Source organism: Panulirus ornatus, chromosome 3, assembly GCF_036320965.1.
Source record: "Panulirus ornatus isolate Po-2019 chromosome 3, ASM3632096v1, whole genome shotgun sequence".
Classification (NCBI taxonomy): domain Eukaryota; kingdom Metazoa; phylum Arthropoda; class Malacostraca; order Decapoda; family Palinuridae; genus Panulirus; species Panulirus ornatus.
The window spans coordinates 62,113,656-62,136,912 of record NC_092226.1 but is presented as its reverse complement, the minus strand read 5'-3'; the positions used below and the strand labels follow the sequence as shown (position 1 = coordinate 62,136,912).

At 40.2% G+C, this 23,257-nt stretch overlaps 1 protein-coding gene across 6 annotated transcripts in view; it reads right to left on the bottom strand.

Moving 5' to 3' along the window:
* The window catches only part of LOC139762767 (uncharacterized), a 33,844-nt gene extending 11,151 nt beyond the window's left edge, over positions 1-22,693 (bottom strand). Inside the window, exons 1-6 of one of the 6 annotated variants that reach the window (XM_071687918.1) lie at positions 22,485-22,624; positions 17,478-17,575; positions 15,177-15,288; positions 1,438-1,509; positions 1,039-1,308; positions 231-494 (exon numbers count right to left, since the gene is read on the bottom strand). In XM_071687918.1, the coding sequence (XP_071544019.1) occupies positions 231-494; positions 1,039-1,308; positions 1,438-1,509 (606 nt within the window). In that variant the 5' untranslated portion in view covers positions 15,177-15,288; positions 17,478-17,575; positions 22,485-22,624. Of the gene's footprint in view, positions 1-230; positions 495-1,038; positions 1,309-1,437; positions 1,510-15,176; positions 15,289-17,477; positions 17,576-20,989; positions 21,198-22,484 lie in introns of those variants that run through there. The other 5 variants (XM_071687927.1, XM_071687936.1, XM_071687945.1 and 2 more) reach the window with 5 other exon arrangements.
* Between the last annotated feature and the right edge of the window lie 564 nt (positions 22,694-23,257).

Here is a 23,257-nt window from a genome sequence, read left to right as displayed (position 1 = left end):
GAGAGAGAGAGAGAGAGAGAGAGAGAGAGAGAGACTCTCAGTATTTAAATACCAGAATAGATACAAGCAGAAACAATTTAGACACACGAGGCAATAGCGGCCTTATACATGTTACCGTGAATAACGTTCAATATCATATCGACAGACTTCAAGACCTTCCTTTAATTTTGTCCTAAAATCTGTGGATGTATCATTAAAATGACAACCCGTGTGTGTACACGCCCACCCACCTTTACGTTATTGTCGGCCGACGCCTTTTCGACAGCCATGCTGATAGTTTCTTCCTCGAACCCCTGATGGTGTCTGAGAAGGTATTCAGCATACTTCCACTGGCTGCTCTCTACGGTCTTGAAGAGGGCGATATCCAGGCTGTCCTCGTCATACAGGACATCCTGCGTCACCAGTAGTCTCAAGATTTCCCAGTGCTTCTCTTGGGCAGCCAACGCCAAGGCTGTGTGGCCTTTATCATCCTTAACGGTCAGGTCGATCTTACACTGAACGAAAAGCTAGTTTTAAAATCCAAACTCAAGTATGAAATATATATATATATATATATATATATATATATATATATATATATATATATATATATATATATACACTCATACATATTTCATTATTCATTATCATTTACACCTAAAGGAATCACTGTCCCGAATGATGTGTATCTATTTACAGGTATCTCGATTTTGTAAAATTTGACCAAGCAAGCAAGCAAGCCAAGAAAGGTCTGGATGTTCATAAGTGTTTGAGGACATAGTCAAAGAGGAAAGTCTCCATACTATAAAATTCTAAGGAAATGATCCGTTAATGTTTAACAAAAAAACAAGCCAATATTTCCGTCTGAACCACAGATAATTACACCTGCCTAACATCACCTCAAATCATTAGTGACTAGGAGGAAAAATTCTTTTTTTGAGGGAAAAAATACATCACGGTCTTGATATATGTAAAACAATTAGTTTAACACACATTACCCGTCGATATAATGGCCGTATTAAAATATAGCAGTTCAGTTGGCAGCGTTGGCCAGTTTACCTTGTGTTTGGCGAAGATGAGCTTTTCAACACATGCTTCTTTACCCCGGCGGCATGCCACCATGAGCGGTGTACGTCCCCACTGGTTCTTGATATTCAGGTGGAGATCGTCATGTTTCAGAAGTTCATCCACAACATCCACTTGGCCCCCAGCACACGCAGCATGCAGGAAGGTGTAGCCTAGCCGCATCACAGAGTTGATGTCGCCTCCTGAGTCCAGCCACGCATGCATCGTCTCCATCCTGCCCTCGACTACTGTAATGTAATCCTCCTGGCGGAAATATCCAACTTTTCACAATGTGATAACTGACCACAGCGATAAAATTGCCTTTTCTGTTAACTGTGTTCTTCAAGTATGTCAAAAAGGACAAAGAAGAAGAAGAAAATATCTGGTACTAACCGCGCTCAACTCTCCCCAGCTGGGCTGGGGACAGCAGCAGGGAGCCTCGATCACGTTATCTGGCTGGATCATCTGAAAATTAGAACATCGCTTATGAATGACGTGCAGACAACGCTAACAGCAATCACAACCCAACACTACAGGTAAGTACTGATAACATAACCTTTTGATGTTAGGAAGAGAATTCACTAAATATGAATTCTCAATCCATTATCAAAAGTGTTTAAGGACAAACTTATACCAATCACTGCGCATGTAGGCTACGATCCATCGACCCACTCTCTCTGCATAACCTAGTGCCGCGTTGATATAAGATCTTCTATCCATTAGAACGACTCTGTCATCATTCTGATCCCTTCATTCTTATTCTTACCAACTGTCTGATTATTCTTCACTGCTCTATTGCTCGGTCTACGGCGCTTTTTGCTCTTTTGCGACAGGTTTACTGCTCCTGTGCCTTATCAGCATATTTATGCCCCAGAATGTAAATGTTTCCGGACTCTTGAAAGGTTTCGTCACTTCCTTTGTTACACGGAAAGCGAGGAAATTTTAAATCATTCACTTTTGTTATCCATATCTTATTTCTTTCAACACCACTTCTGACAGATTATCCCTCTCTCGAGCAAACCCACCTGCATGCCAGTACACTTATCCTCTTAACATGACATTATGACCAATGCTTTTCGGTCAGGATGAAAGCCAATTCATCTCATTCGATGGTCAAACCGCCGTGGTTCAACTCGTGCTGTTAACCTCCTTATATCCCCTCATTCCATTCCTGTATGTCTAGGATAATTCCCTGGTCAAGAGCTCCAACTCCGCAATCCACTACGTTCACTCACATTCCAGAGAAGTCTGACTCTACTCCCCGTGCGGCAGAATTTGTCGAAGACTGGCAGTGACTGTCAGCATTATCCAACGACTATAGCAGATAGACAGATTCTATTTTTCCATGTAATTCTTCTAAGTGGTAAATCTTAATATAGTTTCCGACCTCCTCAAAAGACGACGCAAGTGTTCTGCGCTTAACGTTAGCTGTTTGTAAGGGAAGGTAGACCCCAGTCTATCTTTTCTTGCTCTTTGCTTATCAAAGCATTTGGTCACGTTAGTGCTCTGAACAAAGGACAAACGTTTGCAGTGAAGGAATCACATCCTTCTTTAATCTTCCGCTATCCCATCCCCCCTCCCCCACCCCCCCAAAAAAATAAATATATATATATATATATATATATATATATATATATATATATATATATATATATATATATATATATATATATATATATATATATATATATTGTGTGTGTGTGTGTGTGTGTGTGTGTGTGTGTGTGTGGGAATAATCAACAGAATGCGACCCTGCGAAAGATATAAAAGGATATTTTTTTTTTTTTTTGGGGGGGGGGGGGTCAATGCCCTTAAGCAATGCCTTGCACACCGAGCGCTGGGACTTATCTTTTATCGACAGCTGTTGTTTCCACAAGGAATAAAAACCAGTTTGCACAGTGTCGGTGGCTCTATAGAAATATATTTCTTTAACGTGTCTACCTTTTCCTTCCTAAGCGAAGTAGTGTCAGGAGCAGCGATGTAAACCTTCTAGGAAAAATCCTCAATTGTATTCTTGTGTTTAAGTCTTTGGAAATAAATGGTACCTAAGGAGAGGGGATTTCCAGTTCCCCTCTTGCAGACGATGGGCTGAAAACATTAATTAACCAATTAGCCAGCCTCCCTCCAGCCCCTCTTGACGCATTCTACGCATCCTACGTCTCGCAAAGCAAATAGAAATGGTTATTCAAATGAGTTCTCTTCGTCTACTGAGGGCATTATTGATCAATTTAAAGAAGGGAAATTTATATAATTCTGTTCACAGTAGTCCACAGTGACTATAATATAAAGAAGTGTTTATTGTATATCCTCTTACTTATCTCAGTAAGAAACGTTAAGATGATATTTTCTAAATATCCTAAAACATATACAATGCTGAACAGAAAGCGGTGTTTATATATATATATATATATATATATATATATATATATATATATATATATATATATTTTTTTTTATACTTTATCGCTGTCTCCCGCGTTTGCGAGGTAGCGCAAGGAAACAGACGAAAGAAATGGCCCAACCCCCCCCCCATACACATGTATATACATACGTCCACACACGCAAATATACATACCTACACAGCTTTCCATGGTTTACCCCAGACGCTTCACATGCCTTGATTCAATCCACTGACAGCACGTCAACCCCGGTATACCACATCGCTCCAATTCACTCTATTCCTTGCCCTCCTTTCACCCTCCTGCATGTTCAGGCCCCGATCACACAAAATCTTTTTCACTCCATCTTTCCACCTCCAATTTGGTCTCCCTCTTCTCCTCGTTCCCTCCACCTCCGACACATATATCCTCTTGGTCAATCTTTCCTCACTCATTCTCTCCATGTGCCCAAACCACTTCAAAACACCCTCTTCTGCTCTCTCAACCACGCTCTTTTTATTTCCACACATCTCTCTTACCCTTACGTTACTCACTCGATCAAACCACCTCACACCACACATTGTCCTCAAACATCTCATTTCCAGCACATCCACCCTCCTGCGCACAACTCTATCCATAGCCCACGCCTCGCAACCATACAACATTGTTGGAACCACTATTCCTTCAAACATACCCATTTTTGCTTTCCGAGATAATGTTCTCGACTTCCACACATTCTTCAAGGCCCCCAGAATTTTCGCCCCCTCCCCCACCCTATGATCCACTTCCGCTTCCATGGTTCCATCCGCTGCCAGATCCACTCCCAGATATCTAAAACACTTCACTTCCTCCAGTTTTTCTCCATTCAAACTCACCTCCCAATTGACTTGACCCTCAACCCTACTGTACCTAATAACCTTGCTCTTATTCACATTTACTCTTAACTTTCTTCTTCCACACACTTTACCAAACTCAGTCACCAGCTTCTGCAGTTTCTCACATGAATCAGCCACCAGCGCTGTATCATTAGCGAACAACAACTGACTCACTTCCCAAGCTCTCTCATCCCCAACAGACTTCATACTCTTAAAACTTTCCACAGAGCATCTCTATCAACTCTATCATATGCCCTCTCCAGATCCATAAATGCTACATACAAATCCATTTGTTTTTCTAAGTATTTCTCACATACATTCTTCAAAGCAAACACCTGATCCACACATCCTCTACCACTTCTAAAACCACACTGCTCTTCCCCAATCTGATGCTCTGTACCTGCCTTCACCCTCTCAATCAATACCCTTCCATATAATTTACCAGGAATACTCAACAAACTTATACCTCTGTAATTTGCTCTGTAATATGGTGTGGGAGGCAAGTAGTTAGAAGCAGTGAAAAGTTTTTATCGAGGATGTAAGGCATGTGTGCGTGTAGGAAGAGAGGAAAGTGATTGGTTCTCAGTGAATGTAGGTTTGCGGCAGGGGTGTGTGATGTCTCCATGGTTATTTAATTTGTTTATGGATGGGGTTGTTAGGGAGGTGAATGCAAGAGTTTTGGAAAGAGGGGCAAGTATGCAGTCTGTTCTGGATGAGAGAGCTTGGGAAGTGAGTCAGTTGTTGTTCGCTGATGATACAGCGCTGGTGGCTGATTCATGTAAGAAACTGCAGAAGCTGGTGACTGAGTTTGATAAAGTGTGTAAAAGAAGAAAGTTAAGAGTAAATGTGAATAAGAGCAAGGTTATTAGGTACAGTAGGGTTGAGGGTCAAGTCATTTGGGAGGTAAGTTTGAATGGAGAAAAACTGGAGGAAGCAAAGTGTTTTAGATATCTGGGAGTGGATCTGGCAGCAGATGGAACCATGGAAGCGGAAGTGAATCATAGGGTGGGGGAGGGGGCGAAAATCATGGGAGCCTTGAAGAATGTTTGGAAGTCGAGAACATTATCTCGGAAAGCAAAAATGGGTATGTTTGAAGGAATAGTGGTTCTAACAATGTTGTATGGTTGCGAGGCGTGGGCTATGGATAGAGTTGTGCGCAGGAGGGTGGATGTGCTGGAAATGAGATGTTTGAGGACAATGTGTGGTGTGAGGTGGTTTGATCGAGTAAGTGATGTAAGGGTAAGAGAGATGTGTGGAAATAAAAAGAGCGTGGTTGAGAGAGCAGAAGAGGGTGTTTTGAAATGGTTTGGGCACATGGAGAGAATGAGTGAGGAAAGATTGACCAAGAGGATATATGTGTCGGAGGTGGAGGGAACGAGGAGAAGTGAGAGACCAAATTGGAGGTGGAAAGATGGAGTGAAAAAGATTTTGAGTGATCGGGGCCTGAACATGCAGGAGGGTGAAAGGCGGGCAAGGAATAGAGTGAATTGGAACGATGTGGTATACCGGGGTCGACGTGCTGTCAATGGATTGAACCAGGGCATGTGAAGCGTCTGGGTTAAACCATGGAAAGTTCTGTGGGGCCTGGATGTGAAAAGAGAGCTGTGGTTTTGGTGCATTATTACGTGACAGCTAGAGAGTGAGTGTGAACGAATGGTGCCTTTGTTATCTTTTCCTAGCGCTACCTCGCACACATGAGGGGGGAGGGGGTTGTTATTCCATGTGTGGCGAGGTGGCGATGTGAACGAATAAAGGCAGACAGTATGAATTATGTACATGTGTATATATGTATATGAGATGTATAGGTATGTATATTTGCGTGTGTGGACGTGTATGTATATACATGTGTATGTGGGCGGGTTGGGTCATTCTTTCGTCCATTTCCTTGCGCTACCTCGCTAACGCGGGAGACAGCAACAAAGCAAAATAAATAAATAAATAAAATGTATACATATATATATATATATATATATATATATATATATATATATATATATATATATATATATATATATATATATATATATATATATATATATATATATATATATATATATATATATATATATATATATATATATATATATATATATATGTACATGATTCATACTTGCTGCCTTTATTCATTGGCGTCGCCACCCCGCCACACATGAAATGAATCCCCCCCCCTCCCCCTCCCCCCGCACGCGACGCAAGGTAGCGGTAGGAAAAGACAACAAAGGCCACATTCGTTCACACTCAGTCTCTTGCTGTCATGTGTAGTGCACCGAGATCCACAGGTCCCTTTCCACATTCAGGCCCCACAAAACTTTCCATGGTTTACCCCAGACGCTTCACATGCCCTGGTTCAGTCCATTAACAGTACGTCGACCCCGGTATACCACATCGTTCCAATTCACTCTATTCCTTGCACGCCTTTCACCCTCCTGCATGTTCAGGCCCCGATCGCTCAAAATCTTTTTCACTCCATCCTTCCACCTCCACTTTGGTCTCTCACTTCTCGTTCCCTCCACCTCTAACACATATATCCTCTTTGTCAATCTTTCCTCACTCGTTTTCTCCATGTGACCAAGCCATTTCAATTCACCCCATTCTGCTCGCTCAACCATACTCTTATTATTACCACACATCTCTCTTACCCTTTCGTTATTTAATCAAACCACCTCAGGCCACATATTATCCTCAAACATCACATTTCCAGCACATCCACCGTCCTGCGCACAACTCTATCCATAGCCCACGCCTCGCAACCATACAACATTGTTGGAATCACTATTCCTTCAAACATACCCATTTTTGCTTTCGGAGATAATGTTCTTGCCTTCCACACATTCTTCAACGCTCCCAGAACCTTCGACCCCTCCCTCACCCTGTGACTCACTTCCGCTTCCATGGTTCCATCCGCTGCCAAATCCACTCCCAGGTATCTAAAACACTTCACTCTCTCCAGTTTTTCTCCATTCAAACTTACCTCCCAGTTGACTTGTCCCTCAACCCTACTGTACCTAATAACCTTGCTCTTATTCACATTTACTCTCAACTTTCTTCTTTCATACACTTTACCAAACTCAGTCACCAGCTTCTGCAGTTTCTCACCCGAATCAGCCATTAGCGAACAACAACTGACTCACTTCCCAAGCTCTCTCATCCACAACAGACTGCACACTTGCCCCTCACTTCAAAACTCTTGCAATCACCTCTCTAACAATCCCATCCATAAACAAATTAAACAAGCATGGAGACATCAAGCACCCCTGCCACAAACTGACATTCACTGGGAACCAATCACTTTCTTCTCTTCCTACTCGTACACATGCCTTAAATCCTTGATAAAAACTTTTCACTGCATCTAGCAACTTGCCTTAGACACAATATACACTGCTAATATGATGATGATCAATGACAATTATCAAACTGGTCGAGAAAAGTTATAAGATACAGCGAGCAGTAGGAATGCGTAAGCTTAATAGAGGGCAGAGTGCCTACATCAAGATCCCTCACTGTACACACAGGAACTATTTCATGAAACGTAATGACAGTGGGAAACATGCACATCCCAGAGACGGTAAAAGTTCAGGGAACGAAGAAAATTTTATCAACAGAAATTCATCAGAAATGCTTGGATTCACATGGATGCAGAGCCATGAAAACAATAGCATTAGAGCGTTTAAGAGCATTGTCACTGAACGCAGGGTCAGAGGGATGAAGCAACATTATTGATAAGTGATCTTATCTTTGCAAACGTGTTATTTCCGATACGGTACGGGGAGTAACGCACTGCAATCGTAGCCATCTCTAATGAAAGGGGGGAAAATACGAAAGATAGAATAATGAAATTAACCAAAACACCGCGAGTGTTTGTAGAGCCGCCTCTTTAAAGTGGAAAGGTTGTAGGAAGAGGGAAAGACGAGAGGAGAGAATCCCAGTGAGTGAAGCAAGGAGGTATTATAAAATTCCATCCTCATATGACCTGTCTCTACACAAACTAAGGGAAGCAGCTGTCAGATGTATGCGGCATGTCCGAGCCTTGTTGGCAGGGGCATGAGGAGAACAGTGGCCGAAATGATAACAGTAGAACAGCGAGAGGGCAGCAAACATCACGTTGGGGAGAAAGTGATGGTTGGTGAGGCATGGTGCTGGGTGAACTAAGGAGACGGAAGGCTTTTGATCCCAATCTGACTGACAGAGTGGTGGAGGAAGAACTACCCTACATGTGCAAGCAGTACTCATAAAACTAGGTCAAATAAAACCCCTTTAGATATGAGATAACCGCTTGTGAGAGAAATTATTACGACACGTAAAACAACACCTCCAAGACTTTGGGAGGTGGGGCGTCATTTGATTTTGTGGTGTATCCAGGATAGAGTGGCACTAATGGTTATGCCTGACACGTTCACGTTATTACAGGGTCGAGCTGAGGTGTTCTGATATCGAACACAGGAGATCTGGTGACATTCAGAAGGATATATAAGTAGGATTTATGTTTTGGCACTAATGAATTTTAACCAGGTTACTGCTTCCCCATTCAGAGACCATGCACAGGTGTGAATTAAGAGCGGGAAAGAAAAGTAGTGAGGAAGAGTGGGAAAATGAGGTGAAGTGTGGAAAGTGGAATCGTCAGCGTGAAAGTCAGTAGCGTAAAAAGGTGAAGAGACGAGATGACGTAAGGAGAGAAGAAGAGAGCTGGTGATGGTATCGAACCCTGAGGAGCACCAACTTTGATAGAATAAGAACGGAATTTGGCTAAATGAACGACTGCTGCAGTGGATCACATAGAGGAAGCTATGCATCAGAGAACTAAGAGAAGCGGAAAAAACCTCAGGAAAAATATCAAGAAAGCAAAGATTTATGACACACCCTTTTGATTATATCAGTCATGTTAAAAGATTCACGAAAATCCCCAAAATAGTAGGTCCAGAGGGGAGTCGATCGCCAGCAGACCTTACTGCGCGAAAGACTGGAGTTTTTAAACTTTTGGGGGAGTGAGACTTAAGGTGAGTTTTAAAGACTTTGAAGAAACAAAAAGTGATAAGAACGTTGGCGCATTTCCAAGAGGGAAAAATTTGCGTTTTTCGACAATAACGATATAATGGAATAAGGATGAGATCAGCCACGACACTGACGATATAGAAGAACAAGGAAGGGATCAGACATGACATTGACGATATAGAGGAACAAGGATGGGAACAGATATGACACTGACGATATAGAGGAACAAAAATGAGATCAGACATGACATTGACGATATAGAGGAACAAGGATGGGATCAGATATGACACTGGCGATATAGAGGAACAAGAATGAGATCAGACATGACATTGACGATATAGAGGAACAAGGATGGGATCAGATATGACACTGACGATATAGAGGAACAAGAATGAGATCAGCCATGACACTGACGATATAGAGAACAAGGAAGGGATCAGACATGACATTGACGATATAGAGGAACAAGGATGGGAACAGATATGACACTGACGATATAGAGGAACAAGAATGAGATCAGACATGACATTGACGATATAGAGGAACAAGGATGGGATCAGATATGACACTGGCGATATAGAGGAACAAGAATGAGATCAGACATGACACTGACGATATAGAGGAACAGGGATGGGATCAGATATGATGCCCCATTTGGAAAGAATTTTTCTGCAGTACTTTGACCAAGGAGGTGGTCCTGGACAATAATCAGAGGAAATCAGACTCAAAGAGGAGATATAGTTGTGGTGTCTGTATAGAGCTGAAAATTTTCTATGGGAACAAAAACTGGAAAATGAAAATGCCACAGTCAGAATATGGAGCATTCCTAGAGGCTCTGTGAAGTCTTTGATGGGGTAACATTGGCAGAGAGAGAGAGAGAGAGAGAGAGAGAGAGAGAGAGAGAGAGAGAGAGAGAGAGAGAGAGAGAGAGAGAGAGAGAGAGATTTAGTATTGTAAAAGATATCAGAAAGATTATCAAACGAAAGATATGTTTAGGAGACGACATAGCCGGCACAATAGCCAGCCAGCATTTGTATGATATAAGATACCATGGAAAATGCACTACAGGCGTAAAGATAAGTTACGTAGACCATACAGACCCAAGGTCCAAGCGAAATGGTTTGGCCTTAACACTTACGAAGGAAAAGAAAATGCAGTTCATGTAAAAGCAGTAGAAGAAAAGGATAGCAAAGCAAAGGTTCTCTCCCCACCCTCCACCAACACACCAAACGGAAAACAAGTAAAAAACAATACCTTGCAGGATTACTATGCCTGAGGGAAATTTTCAAGGAAAAGTCATAAGGTAGAATGAACATGAAAATGTCATCAGTCCCATCACCAACGTCATGCGTCCCTTCACTTTTGTTTTAAAGACAATAGTAAGGATAGACTTGAGCTCCAGACTCTCGACTTACAATGCCTATATTATTCTTCAGAGCAGATGACAATGTTAGTATGTTACTGCAGTATGGCCTGTGGCTGAGAGGGTAACATGATGTACAACTGCTTTATGATGAATAATGAAATGAATTATTCATTACCGGAGAGTGGCAAGTGATGATCAAGCCTAATTTGGAAGATATTAAAGGTGTTGCTATGAACAACATTTCTCTGGGAGCTTATTCCATGCATCAATAATGTCTATGGTAAAGATATATTTCATACAGTCCACATTAAGTCAGAGACCTTTTAATTTTTACTTAATTTTCTCTTATCGGAAATGCTGGCGCTACTGTAATGTTCAATAGTAATGTTATTCGGTCCTTTTAAGTATCTTAAATCATTCTATAAATTTGCCCCGGTGTCTCTTGCTTAGGATGAACAAGTTTAATTCTCGCAGTCTCTCCTCGTATGGTTTGTTACGCAAGGAATCAATTTAGTTACTTTCGCTTCACTTCTGATTTGATTAACAATATCCTTGCTTAAGTAAGGGTCTCAAAACCGCACTGCATATTCGAGGTGCGGTCTAACTAGGCTTAGGTATAGCGGCAACATCACATCCTTGTTTTTGTAAGTAAAGTTTCTGTTGATATTTCCTAACATCCTATTTATCTACTTTCTTGGCAGCTTCATTACAACGCTGGGAGAATTTGAAGTTATTGGAGGAAGTGAAGAATTTGAAGTTATTGGAGGAAGTGACCTCCAAGATCTCTCATACTCTATCTTGCGGCCCATCAGTTCATAATCAATGATTTTGTTTAGTTTTCCTACTTATAACAGCTGACATTTATTGACGTTACATGGCATTTGCCCTTTGCTAGACCATTCAGCAATCATATCTAGAATCTCTTCTAATCTTAGCTTATCTTCTTCAGATGATATGGCACTGCCGATGTTTTGTGCCATCTGCAGATCTGGACTCTAGGTTATGTATCCCCACGTCAATATCGTTAATATAAATGATGAAAAGTGCGGACTCAAGTACGTATCCCTGGAGGACCCCACTAGTGACGGGTGACCACGGTGAGGATTCACTCTTCATTACGACTCTTTACTTCCTATCACGTAACCAGGCTTCTGTCCAGTTTCCTAGGCAACCAGTAATCCTAAAAGCCCAGACTTCTTGCGTCAATTCAACATGGGGGAATTTGTAGAATGCTTTCTGGAAGTCCATGAATATCGTATCTGTTGTTTTTGTCTTGTGGGTATTGAATAATTTATGGTAAGATTCAATGAGGTTTGTAAGGCAGGATCTGTGTCTTATATAACCAAGCTGTGTATCATTGATCAGACTGAGTTGTTCCAGGCAGGATACGATTTTATTTCTAATGATCGACTTCAAAAGTTTACATGTAATTGATGTGAGGCTAATTGGATGGTAATTACCAGGCAATTCGTGGCTTTCCTTTTTGTATATATGAGTGATGTCTGCCAGTCTCCCGTCCCGTGGGACTATTCCATTGTGGAGAGAACTATTGAAAAATAGGTTAACTGTCCGGCAATTTCGTGTTTAACGATTTTAATTACTCGTGGATAGAAATGATCAGGACCTGGACTTTCATTAGTTATCAACTTATCTGTGTCAGTAATTTTCTGTGACAATAAAATCTTGAACCGTGTGAGTGCTATTTATCAGTCTCGAAATTCGTTTCGTTGCTGCCTCACGTAAAAGCAAAACAAAAACTTGTTCAGTGTTGTTGCTATGCTTTTATCGTCCACAATGGGTTCCCAAACGATTTTGCTAATGTTACTATTTCACTCCTTTTATGTTTTTATTACTGGTATATCCACAAAACCTTTTAGGATCTTTATTACCATCTCTTGCAATACTCACTTCGTATTCTCTCTAGGCTTGTTTGATTAGAACTTTCACTTGTCTTCTGGTTGTATTATTTTGCGTTGCAATATTTGGGTCTGTCTGATTTCTTAAGCTTATAGAGTTTATTCCTGCGCCGCATAGCTCTTTATAATATCTTGAGAATACCTTCAGGCTTGTTGTTGGTTTTATTTTTTCTGTCGTGCATGGGAATGAATGACTTGATGGTGCATAAACTGACGCTTAAAACTGGCGCAGCCCATTAAAATCTACCCTTTTAAAGTTGGGGGTTATAAAACTGGTAATAGGGGAGTCGGTTTTGATATTCACGTCGAACCTAACCATGTCATGGTCACAAGTGTCTAGATGTTCTCCAACACGGGTATTAGTTACTAGGAACTCCTGGGATGCAAGAACTAAATCAAGTATGTTGGCTTCCCTCGTCAGCTCGCTGACGGTCTGGTAGAGAAAAATTATCTTCGACAAAATTAATGAGTCTAGCATATTCGCTCTCTGCACCTAGGTGTCAATATCTGCTAGGCTGACTAGTGCGTCTATAAACTGACATCTATGTAAAGTCTGGAAAATGCTGTACTAATCTGACCACAAGTGTTCAACAGCGGCAGATGTTGCAGTCTGAATTTCGCTGGGGTTTACATAAGATTAGAAATGCAGTGCAGTGTCACCTCACTGACTGTCTGTCCCTTACAAATAATTCGTAGTGTGGCAGATTGTACTCACTAATCAGGTCGTTGGTTTTCGTGTTCAGAAATGTTTCTGTTGGACCAATGATATCAACATTTTCACGGTTTACCAAACAATGCAGTTCAGCTGTTTTGTTTAGATGGATCTTATATTTACGTAAAGTCGATTTCATTTCTTCGAGTAATTTCATCATGTCTCTGGTGGTATGATTTGGTGACCATCTATCTTTAAACCAAAGTGAAACGAGCCTCCATGACCTGCATCTCTGACATCACTATCTGGTGGGGTGGGGAGAGGATATGATCTGACCTCCTCGTGTGACATGCAATATGACCCGACCTGACTGGGCGATAATTCACTTGACTAAAGTTACAGACCTGCAGTATCCCTGAGGGGTGCGGTCTCTCGATCGCCAGAGTAGATAAGAAGAGAGCAAACAGATATTCCCTCGTACAGGAGAAGTAAACCACGAGAAAGCAACTTAGGTTCAGAGAAAAGTGGTCATCCATAACCAGTCTTTTAAATTCAAAGAAAGAATGAGATTTGTCTTAGGCGAAGGATGGATAGGTTAACTGTATTTTCCTCAGACAGGCAGAAGGCATTAGACACGATCCCAAACAATGAGAAACCACGATCATAGTGAGAGGTTTGAGGTAATAAGCCTGTCCCATAGTGGAGGAAAGAAGAATACGGGAACACTTGATCACAACCTTCACATGAATAGGTAGACTGACAGTGACGAGGTCTTTGAAAATGCATTGCAAGATCACAAACAGTGAAGCAAGAAAATGCGTCTGTAACGCAAAAGTTGTGAGTGAAAGGAGTAAAATAAATGGTGAACGAGTATGGTGCCAATATACAGTTCATAAAGTTATATGGTAGTAAGGACAGCTCATGAATACAGAACCACCTTCCCGTTCTGAATAGATAAGTGATTACAAATATGCAGTAATTGAGACAGACAGAACACTTAGTACGGACCCTGCAATCACACTCAAAGTTACAACTGTATTCCTTGATACGTTACATGCTATGAGTTCGTCCAGCGATCACAAATTGACTGTTTTAAACGTACACATAGGGTAACAAAAACTTGAAATCGTAGTTGAGTAAACAAGTTTTCTTTGCTTTCTCAGTGTGCCATCCCTTGTATAAGTGGACAACAATACAACTTTTGAGTTAATGTGAACAACGGGGCAAGAGCGAAACCATCAGTGAAATTAACTTTTTAATTCTTGGCACAACGCAACGAACTCAGTCTTCCTCACGTCATTCCTGAGTGCAGATATCTTATCTACGCAAGCGCAAGTTCTAGGTTACAGCCTCGCTTCTATGTTTCACTTACATGGGGTCCTCGGTTCACCTCTGACTTCACTCACCTAACGCACCCTTCCGTATGGGCCATGGCACGTAGTGAGAGTGTAGGTGGTTTTAAGAAAGACACCTGAAGACGCTAAAGATTTCTCCTTTGGTGGATATAGCTTGACGACGGACAGCCTTAATGACGTGCATTGATTGGCCTAAAGCCCAAACAACCAACCAACCTCTCAATACGTACGGTTAGTAACGACTGGTTGGTTATTTTGTCTTTGGACCTATTCACTTCCAGAGTTCAGTCATTCAGGCCGTCAACATAGGTTGGTTGATTGGTTAGTTTAGCTTCTAGCTTGTGAAATTCCAGGGTCGTTAATGCCCTCACGTTACATAACCACCACCCGAAAACCCGTAAACAAACTGACACCATCTTCAGGTCGTCAAAATAATTCTATGCCCACATACACTTTCATTACGCATATGGCTCATGGAACATATCGTCCATCCTATAATGTGTTTGTGTTTATATACTAAATACCTGGATCTCTTAGCACATATCTGTAACTTGCCTATACACTTGTATGATTCTGTAAATACTTAAAGTTTGGTGGGTACCTGGAATGTCTAGCTCAGGCCTCAGCATTAGAGATGACAGATGGTTATTAACTCGCCTCTGTCTCTGGCCGGCACAAGGTGAACACCATCGAAAGAAGACACTAATGGAAGCCTAAACAAGGTATGGGAGAAATAAAAAAGAGGAATATGTATAACATGCGTGAGATACAGATATAAAAATTACAATAGCAAAAGATATTCAAGGAAATAATAAGGATTAATATCTAACTTAAATAACAATGGACTATGAATCATATAAATTCTAAAAAGTCCAGAGATTACGATACATCACGCATGTGAAATAGCACCTCTGGGAAGAAAAGGTAAAATTGGTAAATGATACGGGCACCAAAATCTGATACCAACAACGGCTTCCTGTCTTAAGGATGAAACAGATGGCGCTAATATGGGAGTATCTGTCATTGTTTAGGCGCACACTTTGTTTATAGGCAAACCATGTTTTCCTATTCTTTCCCACAGTCTCGGATGATTCCATCAATCCTGCTCACATTTGTGACCGCACGTTTAAGCACCTTTTCTCCATTTTCATCGCAAAATGCTTCACGTGATGCAAAGTGTTATCCTTGACTAGACCCGATATATATATATATATATATATATATATATATATATATATATATATATATATATATATATATATATATATATATATATATACTTCCCACGTATTCCCTGCGTGTCGTAGAAGGCGACTAAAAGGGGAGGGAGCGGGGGGCTGGAAATCCTCTCCTCTCATTATTTTTTTTTTAATTTTCCCAAAGATAAAACAGAGAAGGGGGCCAGGTGAGGATATTCCCTCAAAGGCCCAGTTCTCTGTTCTTAACGCTACCTCGCTAACGCGAGAAATGGCGAATAGTTTGAAAGAAAAAAAGAATATATATATATATATATATATATATATATATATATATATATATATATATATATATATATAACTGTGATCAATTAACGCTTGACTACTTATTTCTTCCTCTCAGTAAGACCTTTACCAAGGTTTTCATCGCAAACTACAAACTCTTTTTAGATTGTTTACGGAAGCGTCGAGAGAAGTAGTTCCTGAGACCCTCCCTCGTGAAGCCTAGCCGATCACTCATGGTAGTCGTCGTAAAACAACTCGGTATCTCGCATCCGTGGCCGCTTACCTCAGTGGCATTACATGACAGACGAGATAAGATAAACAATCAAGCGCAGGCAGGTAAAAAAAAAACTAAAAGGATAATATTTTCGTTTACCACACTGTAATACTGAACTTACAGTAATGGATTTAGGAACCGTTCATAAGGACAGGAAACCAGGACACAAGGCCCGATGATTTGGGGTTAATGAAAGTGGGAAAACTCGATTTTCCAGAAATTATCCCAGGGACCAATAACCTTGAGGATTGGTGTTGGGGGAGGGGGGTTGCTGTAAATGTGACCAGGCTTTACTCAAATCATCCAATAGTCCTATGGTCAGAGAGGCCCCGAAAACGAATCTCATTTTTCTTAAAATGTTAATGCTGTTATAGTTTTATGACAGCTGATATTGCCAGAAATTTGGAAATATTCAAGGCTTATGTGATTCAATTTAGAAACATATACTGCGTATACAGTGTATGGTTTCATTACACTTTTGAAGGATCGAAGGAAAATATTTCGGCTTCAAGACCCCTGAATCTTTCATACACCACTGATTAAGAAAGGTGCTGGCTTAGTGATTTTTTCATTACTTTCGTTCGAAAAGTTTTTGTAGCTATGTAAAAATAAGCAAGACGGAAAATTAACAATCAAGGGAAAAGGTAAGACATAAATGCTGCAACTTCTGGCGTTTAATTAAAGCATCTAAGTTGTGACGCAGATTTGATAAAACACGCTTTGTTATGTAATGGGGCCGATTGTATTAATGAATTTTAAATCAACCAGTTTTTCGGCAAGTAAGAGAAACAACCGATTCTCACCATGTACGAAGAGAATATCCTTCCTGTGTCCAGCAGTCGAATAATTAACGAGTCCTAGATCAACGTACCAGATAGTTGCCTATTGTTGAGAAGTGAATTTATGGTGGCACTCGGCAGGGTTATCCAATACATTTACAATAATTCTTGATGTAACAGTATAACATCTCTAAACCGCTCTAATTCATGCGTGAAACGTATATTCGTGATATGCATAGTTCCTAAATTTGCTGACATATGCACACATCTATACACTGAAAATACATTGGAAATTGCATTAAAAAAAAAAACCTACAGGGAAAGGCTTCTATATGCGTAGCTTTGTAATAACAGTTGAAGATACTTACAGTGGGGTTCTGAGGGATTGATTGATCGATGAGAATTCACTTTAGCGTCAACAGGGGTTGTGAGGGGAAGCATATGTCTTCTCCAGCGTCCAAATCGCCTTCAGGTACATGGACAAGATATTCGAAAAAGGCATTTTACACGTACGTTAAACCCATAATAGAATTTGTATCAATCTTATCTTTATGCTTGAACTATATATATTGATTCAACTAAGAACTAAAAGTGGAGAAATAAAAACTGATTCTTCAAAGGTAAAGAACTCTCACGTACACCTAAGCAAAACAACCGAAAACAGGTGAAAAAATCATTTGAAACAAAAAAGCTGTAAGCAATTGGGATCATCTGGGAGAAGCAGAGGCGAATGTGTCGAAAGCGAAAAAATGAAAAATGTATCACAGAACTGAGATAAAAGATGTTGCTTATAGATAATAGAATTCCCTTATCGCACAAATAAATGATTACAGACAAATATGGACCTGCACTCAAAGTTAGGGACTTGGTGGATGAAAAAAAAAAAACAAAAACGGTAAGAATTGTTTCATTAGCTACCTTTGGCTGACTGGGATTTTTGACAGCCCGTAAGCAATTCATTTTATTTCCTAATGTGCATGGATGAAAGAATTCCTCCATGCCAACGTCCTACAACGACGACTGAACTGAACATAAATTTGGTAGCGCCGATGTTTACCTTCTAGAGCAGCCGTCCAAGTTTTTATCTTTTTTTTTGTGTGTGTGCCACCAGATCACAGATGTGTGCGGGCCGCATGAATTCGTTTTGATACTATTGGTGAGGTATAGCCTGTTTGCTGCCAAGACATATGGGTTTTTACAGTTTAATCAACTTTGTTCATACAAAAGTGCACAATCACAGACCTAGCTAGTGCTACTCACTGATCAATTTTGATCCAAGTCATTGTGAATATTGGTATTCAACAGACTGAAATGTACCAGCTAGTTATTATGTACATGTTTCCAAACATCTCAGGCGGGCTGTTCCCCGGCATAGGCAGGCTAGCCGTATGTTGGATGGACGCTTAGTGTTCTAAAAGATTGGATGACGCTACCTCTAAGATAACCTCTGCTTATCTATTTATATCATTTATCTGTAGTCACTCCAGAATCACTTTCTGGAAGGATCCTGGTGTTGTACTCTTCTCAACTGACGATATAACCTCAAGCAGGTGGGGTCCCATCCGTCAGGCCAATAAAACAGTAGACCGATATACCGTCACATGGACAGATAAGTAACCAGATGTAAAAATGAAAAAAAAAAAAAAATCGCACGATGTGGTCTAAAGTGTCAATGCCATGCTAGTGTGAACTGACGTAAGGATGCGTCATTGCGCATATTATGTAAGATGAATGATATTTTCAAAAATGACGTCACACGATGTCGAACTCACGTCCACTCGTACACACATATACACAAAATATTTTTTCTTTGTATATAAATGGTTCAGTGAGGTAGTTCCAAGGATCAGAGAGTGGATATATATATATATATATATATATATATATATATATATATATATATATATATATATATATATATATATATATATATATATATATATATATTCATATATATCTTTTTTTTCTTTTTAAACTATTCGCCATTTCTCGCGTTAGCGAGGTAGCGTTAAGAACAGAGGACTGGGCCTTTTTTGGAATATCCTCACCTGGCCCCCTCTGTTCCTTCTTTTGGAAAATTAAAAAAAAAAACGAGAGGGGAGGATTTCCAGCCCCCCGCTCCCTTCCCTTTTAGTCGCCTTCTACGACACGCAGGGAATACGTGGGAAGTATTCTTAATCCCCTATCCCCAGGGATATATATATATATATATTTATCCCTGGGGATAGGGGAGAAAGAATACTTCCCACGTATTCCCTGCGTGTCGTAGAAGGCGACTAAAAGGGGAGGGAGCGGGGGGCTGGAAATCCTCCCCTCTCACTTTTTTTTTTTTTAATTTTACAAAAGAGGGAACAGAGAAGGGGCCCAGGTGAGGATATTCCCTCAAGGGCCCAGTCCTCTGTTCTCAACGCTACCTCGCTAATGCGGGAAATATATATATATATATATATATATATATATATATATATATATATATATATATATATATATTTCTTTCTTTCAAACTATTCGCCATTTCCCGCATTAGCGAGGTAGCGTTAAGAACAGAGAACTGGGCCTTTGAGGGAATATCCTCACCTGGCCCCCTTCTCTGTTCCTTCTTTTGGAAAATTAAAAAAAAAAAAACAAGAGGAGAGGATTTCCAGCCCCCCGCTCCCTCCCCTTTTAGTCGCCTTCTACGACACGCAGGGAATACGTGGGAAGTATTCTTTCTCCCCTATCCCCAGGGATGATATATATATATATATATATATATATATATATATATATATATATATATATATATATATTATAATAAATAACTAAAAAGAACAAAACTTCAAATGTATCTTAAATATCTGTGCTGAGGCTTAACAAGGATGTTGCAGTTACTGAGTGAATTTCTTCGATATCTATTCAAAGAGAATGGACTAATGGCAAAAAAAAAGGGGGGTGGGGTGGAACTTTTAATCTTTTATAAAGGTTAGATAATATAGTCGTCACAAAATTGTCACTGACCTTATGTGGGGTATGCTGTAAAGATACCTTAGGCTGATTTTCACGAAAAATTACTGAAATAAGCTCAACTAACGGCAGAGAATAATCTTTTTTAGTGACCTTTCACCCAAAACAAATGATTAAAATGGTCGAAACAATTTTGACATGCGCAAAATGTGGAGCATTAGAAGCATCATCCACGGGCCACATTTAATGAATTGCCTGAAAGATGGTTGAATAATAACAAATTATTGTCTTAAAGAGATCTTTGAGCTATGTGAATCAGAAACTCCTAAAATCATAAATCTATTTTTTGATAATTTGACCCACAAAGTCCTTGAAGTGGCCTAATTAATTAAATAAAATATGTCTTTGGATCAAAGTATATGTATGCCAAATTCAAGTCATTCGTCCACAAAATCATTGGTACAAGACAAACTCTTGATTCTTCAGAAGGGATTAAAATGATGGTCAAAACACCGTCTTCCTCCACTAAAGGGGACACATAACTAGAGTGAGGAATGACAATTATTATGCGCAGTGGATATTTCGATGACTTGTTGGCACCAACAGGTCGAATAGAACTTATTCCTTCATTTCTGCTTTTTGCTTTGTTAATGGATATGTCGATTTTTCCCGTGGGAAAATAGTTTTTACAAATATGGAATTTTGTACAAATATTAATTCTGATGTGTATAAAGGAAAATTTTTTAATTGCATAAAGCTCAACAGGAACGTGGGATCTTGAAGTCTACTTACTGTTGGGTTGAATACGTCAGAGCGACCTATCTTAACACCCACCCGGGAATTCCGCCTCCCGACCCTAGCCTACATTAACCAAGAAGTGTCGCAAGGGAAAATACTATCGAAATCATACTAATTGGCAAAATAACTCTCCACTTACCGGCACCGAGCAGTCGGTACAATAACCCTTACGAATCAGCGCTGCGGGTATTAGTGACGTGTTAAACATACAACCGGAACACTGCACATGCAGGCAACTGCACTCTGCTTATCCGAGCCTGTCGTTAAAATTCGACAACCGATATCGTTTATGTCTTGTTACAACCGGAACACTGCACATGCAGGCAACTGCACTCTGCTTATCCGGGCCTGTCGTTAAAATTCGACAACCGATATCGTTTATGTCTTGTTTCCTCTACGCTCTATACGGGGCCCGAAGCATGCTCATGAAACAGTCTTAACTCTCCGTAAGATTATTATTATGATTTATTAGGGAATGAGGGAGAGGGGTTAATCCTTAAAAACCAAAATCGTAATCTCTGACAACAACACAAAATATATAAATTACACAGTAAACATGCTTATTAAGCGTGTGAAAAGTAGTGTATCAGGTATGGGAATAGAGTGCCAAAAGTATATCATACTTGTAGAAGCACAATTCACTTGTTTTTCATTCTTCTTCATAGGAACAATTAGCTTATATGTTTATAAATGATGAACAGTTATTTGTGAGATCATAGCTATTGTTATGAAGCAAAGGTAAGCAAAAACAGTGGTTTACTTACGGGAAAAATTATCGTCTTAAATGTCAAGTGACAGTTGAACGACAGGTGACAGTGGATGGCTATGCTCAGTTTAGGGCCCTAGAGCAGGGCACAGCGTCTCGTCCGAAAACATTTCGTTGGCATTGCTTAGCACTTTAATGGTTATAATCATATATATTTTTTTTTCGTAGAAGTATACAAACCTTGTAATTTTCATATCTAGACTTTTTCTTAATAAATGAATATCAGACTTTATTAATCATTTAGTTTCTGTAAACTTTGTCCATTCTATTCCCAGACCGGATTTTGAACAAATCGTGGTACGAATATCAGTCGTCCATTTTTAACGACAGACCCGAATAAAAAGAGTACAAATGTTCCGAATATACTGTAGGCATTATAACACACGCTTGATGAATGTACAACTGTTGTACCTCCTGATGTATGAATTAATCTATGGAAATGGTTACAATCGAGGGGAAGACTCTATGCCTGTTGCAGACTTTGCTCTAGTTTCCACGCCTGCTCCCTAGGAGTCATTATGTTATCATGTATTCCATGCAGATGTGTGATTGTCTGTTACCATGCACATCTATTAATATGTGACTTAGAAATACCTAGCCTACTGCAGTCGAGTAACGTTAGTCTACCAACGGAGAGAGAAAAAGACGACTAAAGCAGATACATAATTCATAATTATTTATGGTTGTAAGATGTACGAAAAGCGGAGGCTCATTACTGCATCTTGGCTGACTAGCTCATTCGATACTTCCTATCTTACAGTATTGTGCAACAAGACCTTTGATCACTGACATTATGGAATGTTTACAACAGCTGACGAATCATTCTCACGTGACAAGCGAGACTGTCATTGGATCTAAATGGACGTACCTTTTGATGTTATTTACAATCGTGCAACGACCACATTATCCTTTGGAGTTAGCAGAGTGCTCGCCTGACACAGTGACTGCACGCACATTAGGCACCCATGGTGTGCCAGATCTCCTTGTAATAAAACTCTGCGAGATCAGACGTTATAGTGTTGACTGAGACAACAGAGGAACCAACCAACACTGCGAGGTAGAGAGAGAGAAATGCGCAGATTGAGTTGACGGCCTTTCTCGCCCAGGACACCCAACTACCTTATCTCCACGATAACACATCCTTCTTGGTAAGGAAGTGCCATAATACAAGAGATATCATCATGAATACGCGGAATATTTAGTGTTTATGTCTAGCTTTGTTATCAAATGAGGTTTCACCTTTCCTCCTCTTTTGTGGGGAGTCAAGACGGTAAATGGTATGATATTTTGTACTCTCTCTCTCTCTCTCTCTCTCTCTCTCTCTCTCTCTCTCTCTCTATATATATATATATATATATATATATATATATATATATATATATGGTTTCGTTGCATTACACGTGACAGCTAGAGACAGTGTGGACGAATGTGGCCTTTGTTGTCTTTTCCTATAGCTACCTCGCGTGCGCGCGGAGGAGGGGGTGCCACTTATGTGGCGGGGTGGCGGCGAGAATAGATGAAGGCAACATGTATGAATATGTACATATGTATATATGCATACGTCTGTGTATGCACATGTATGTATACGTTGAAATGTATAGGTGCGTGTGTGGGCGTTTATGTATATACATGTGTATGTGG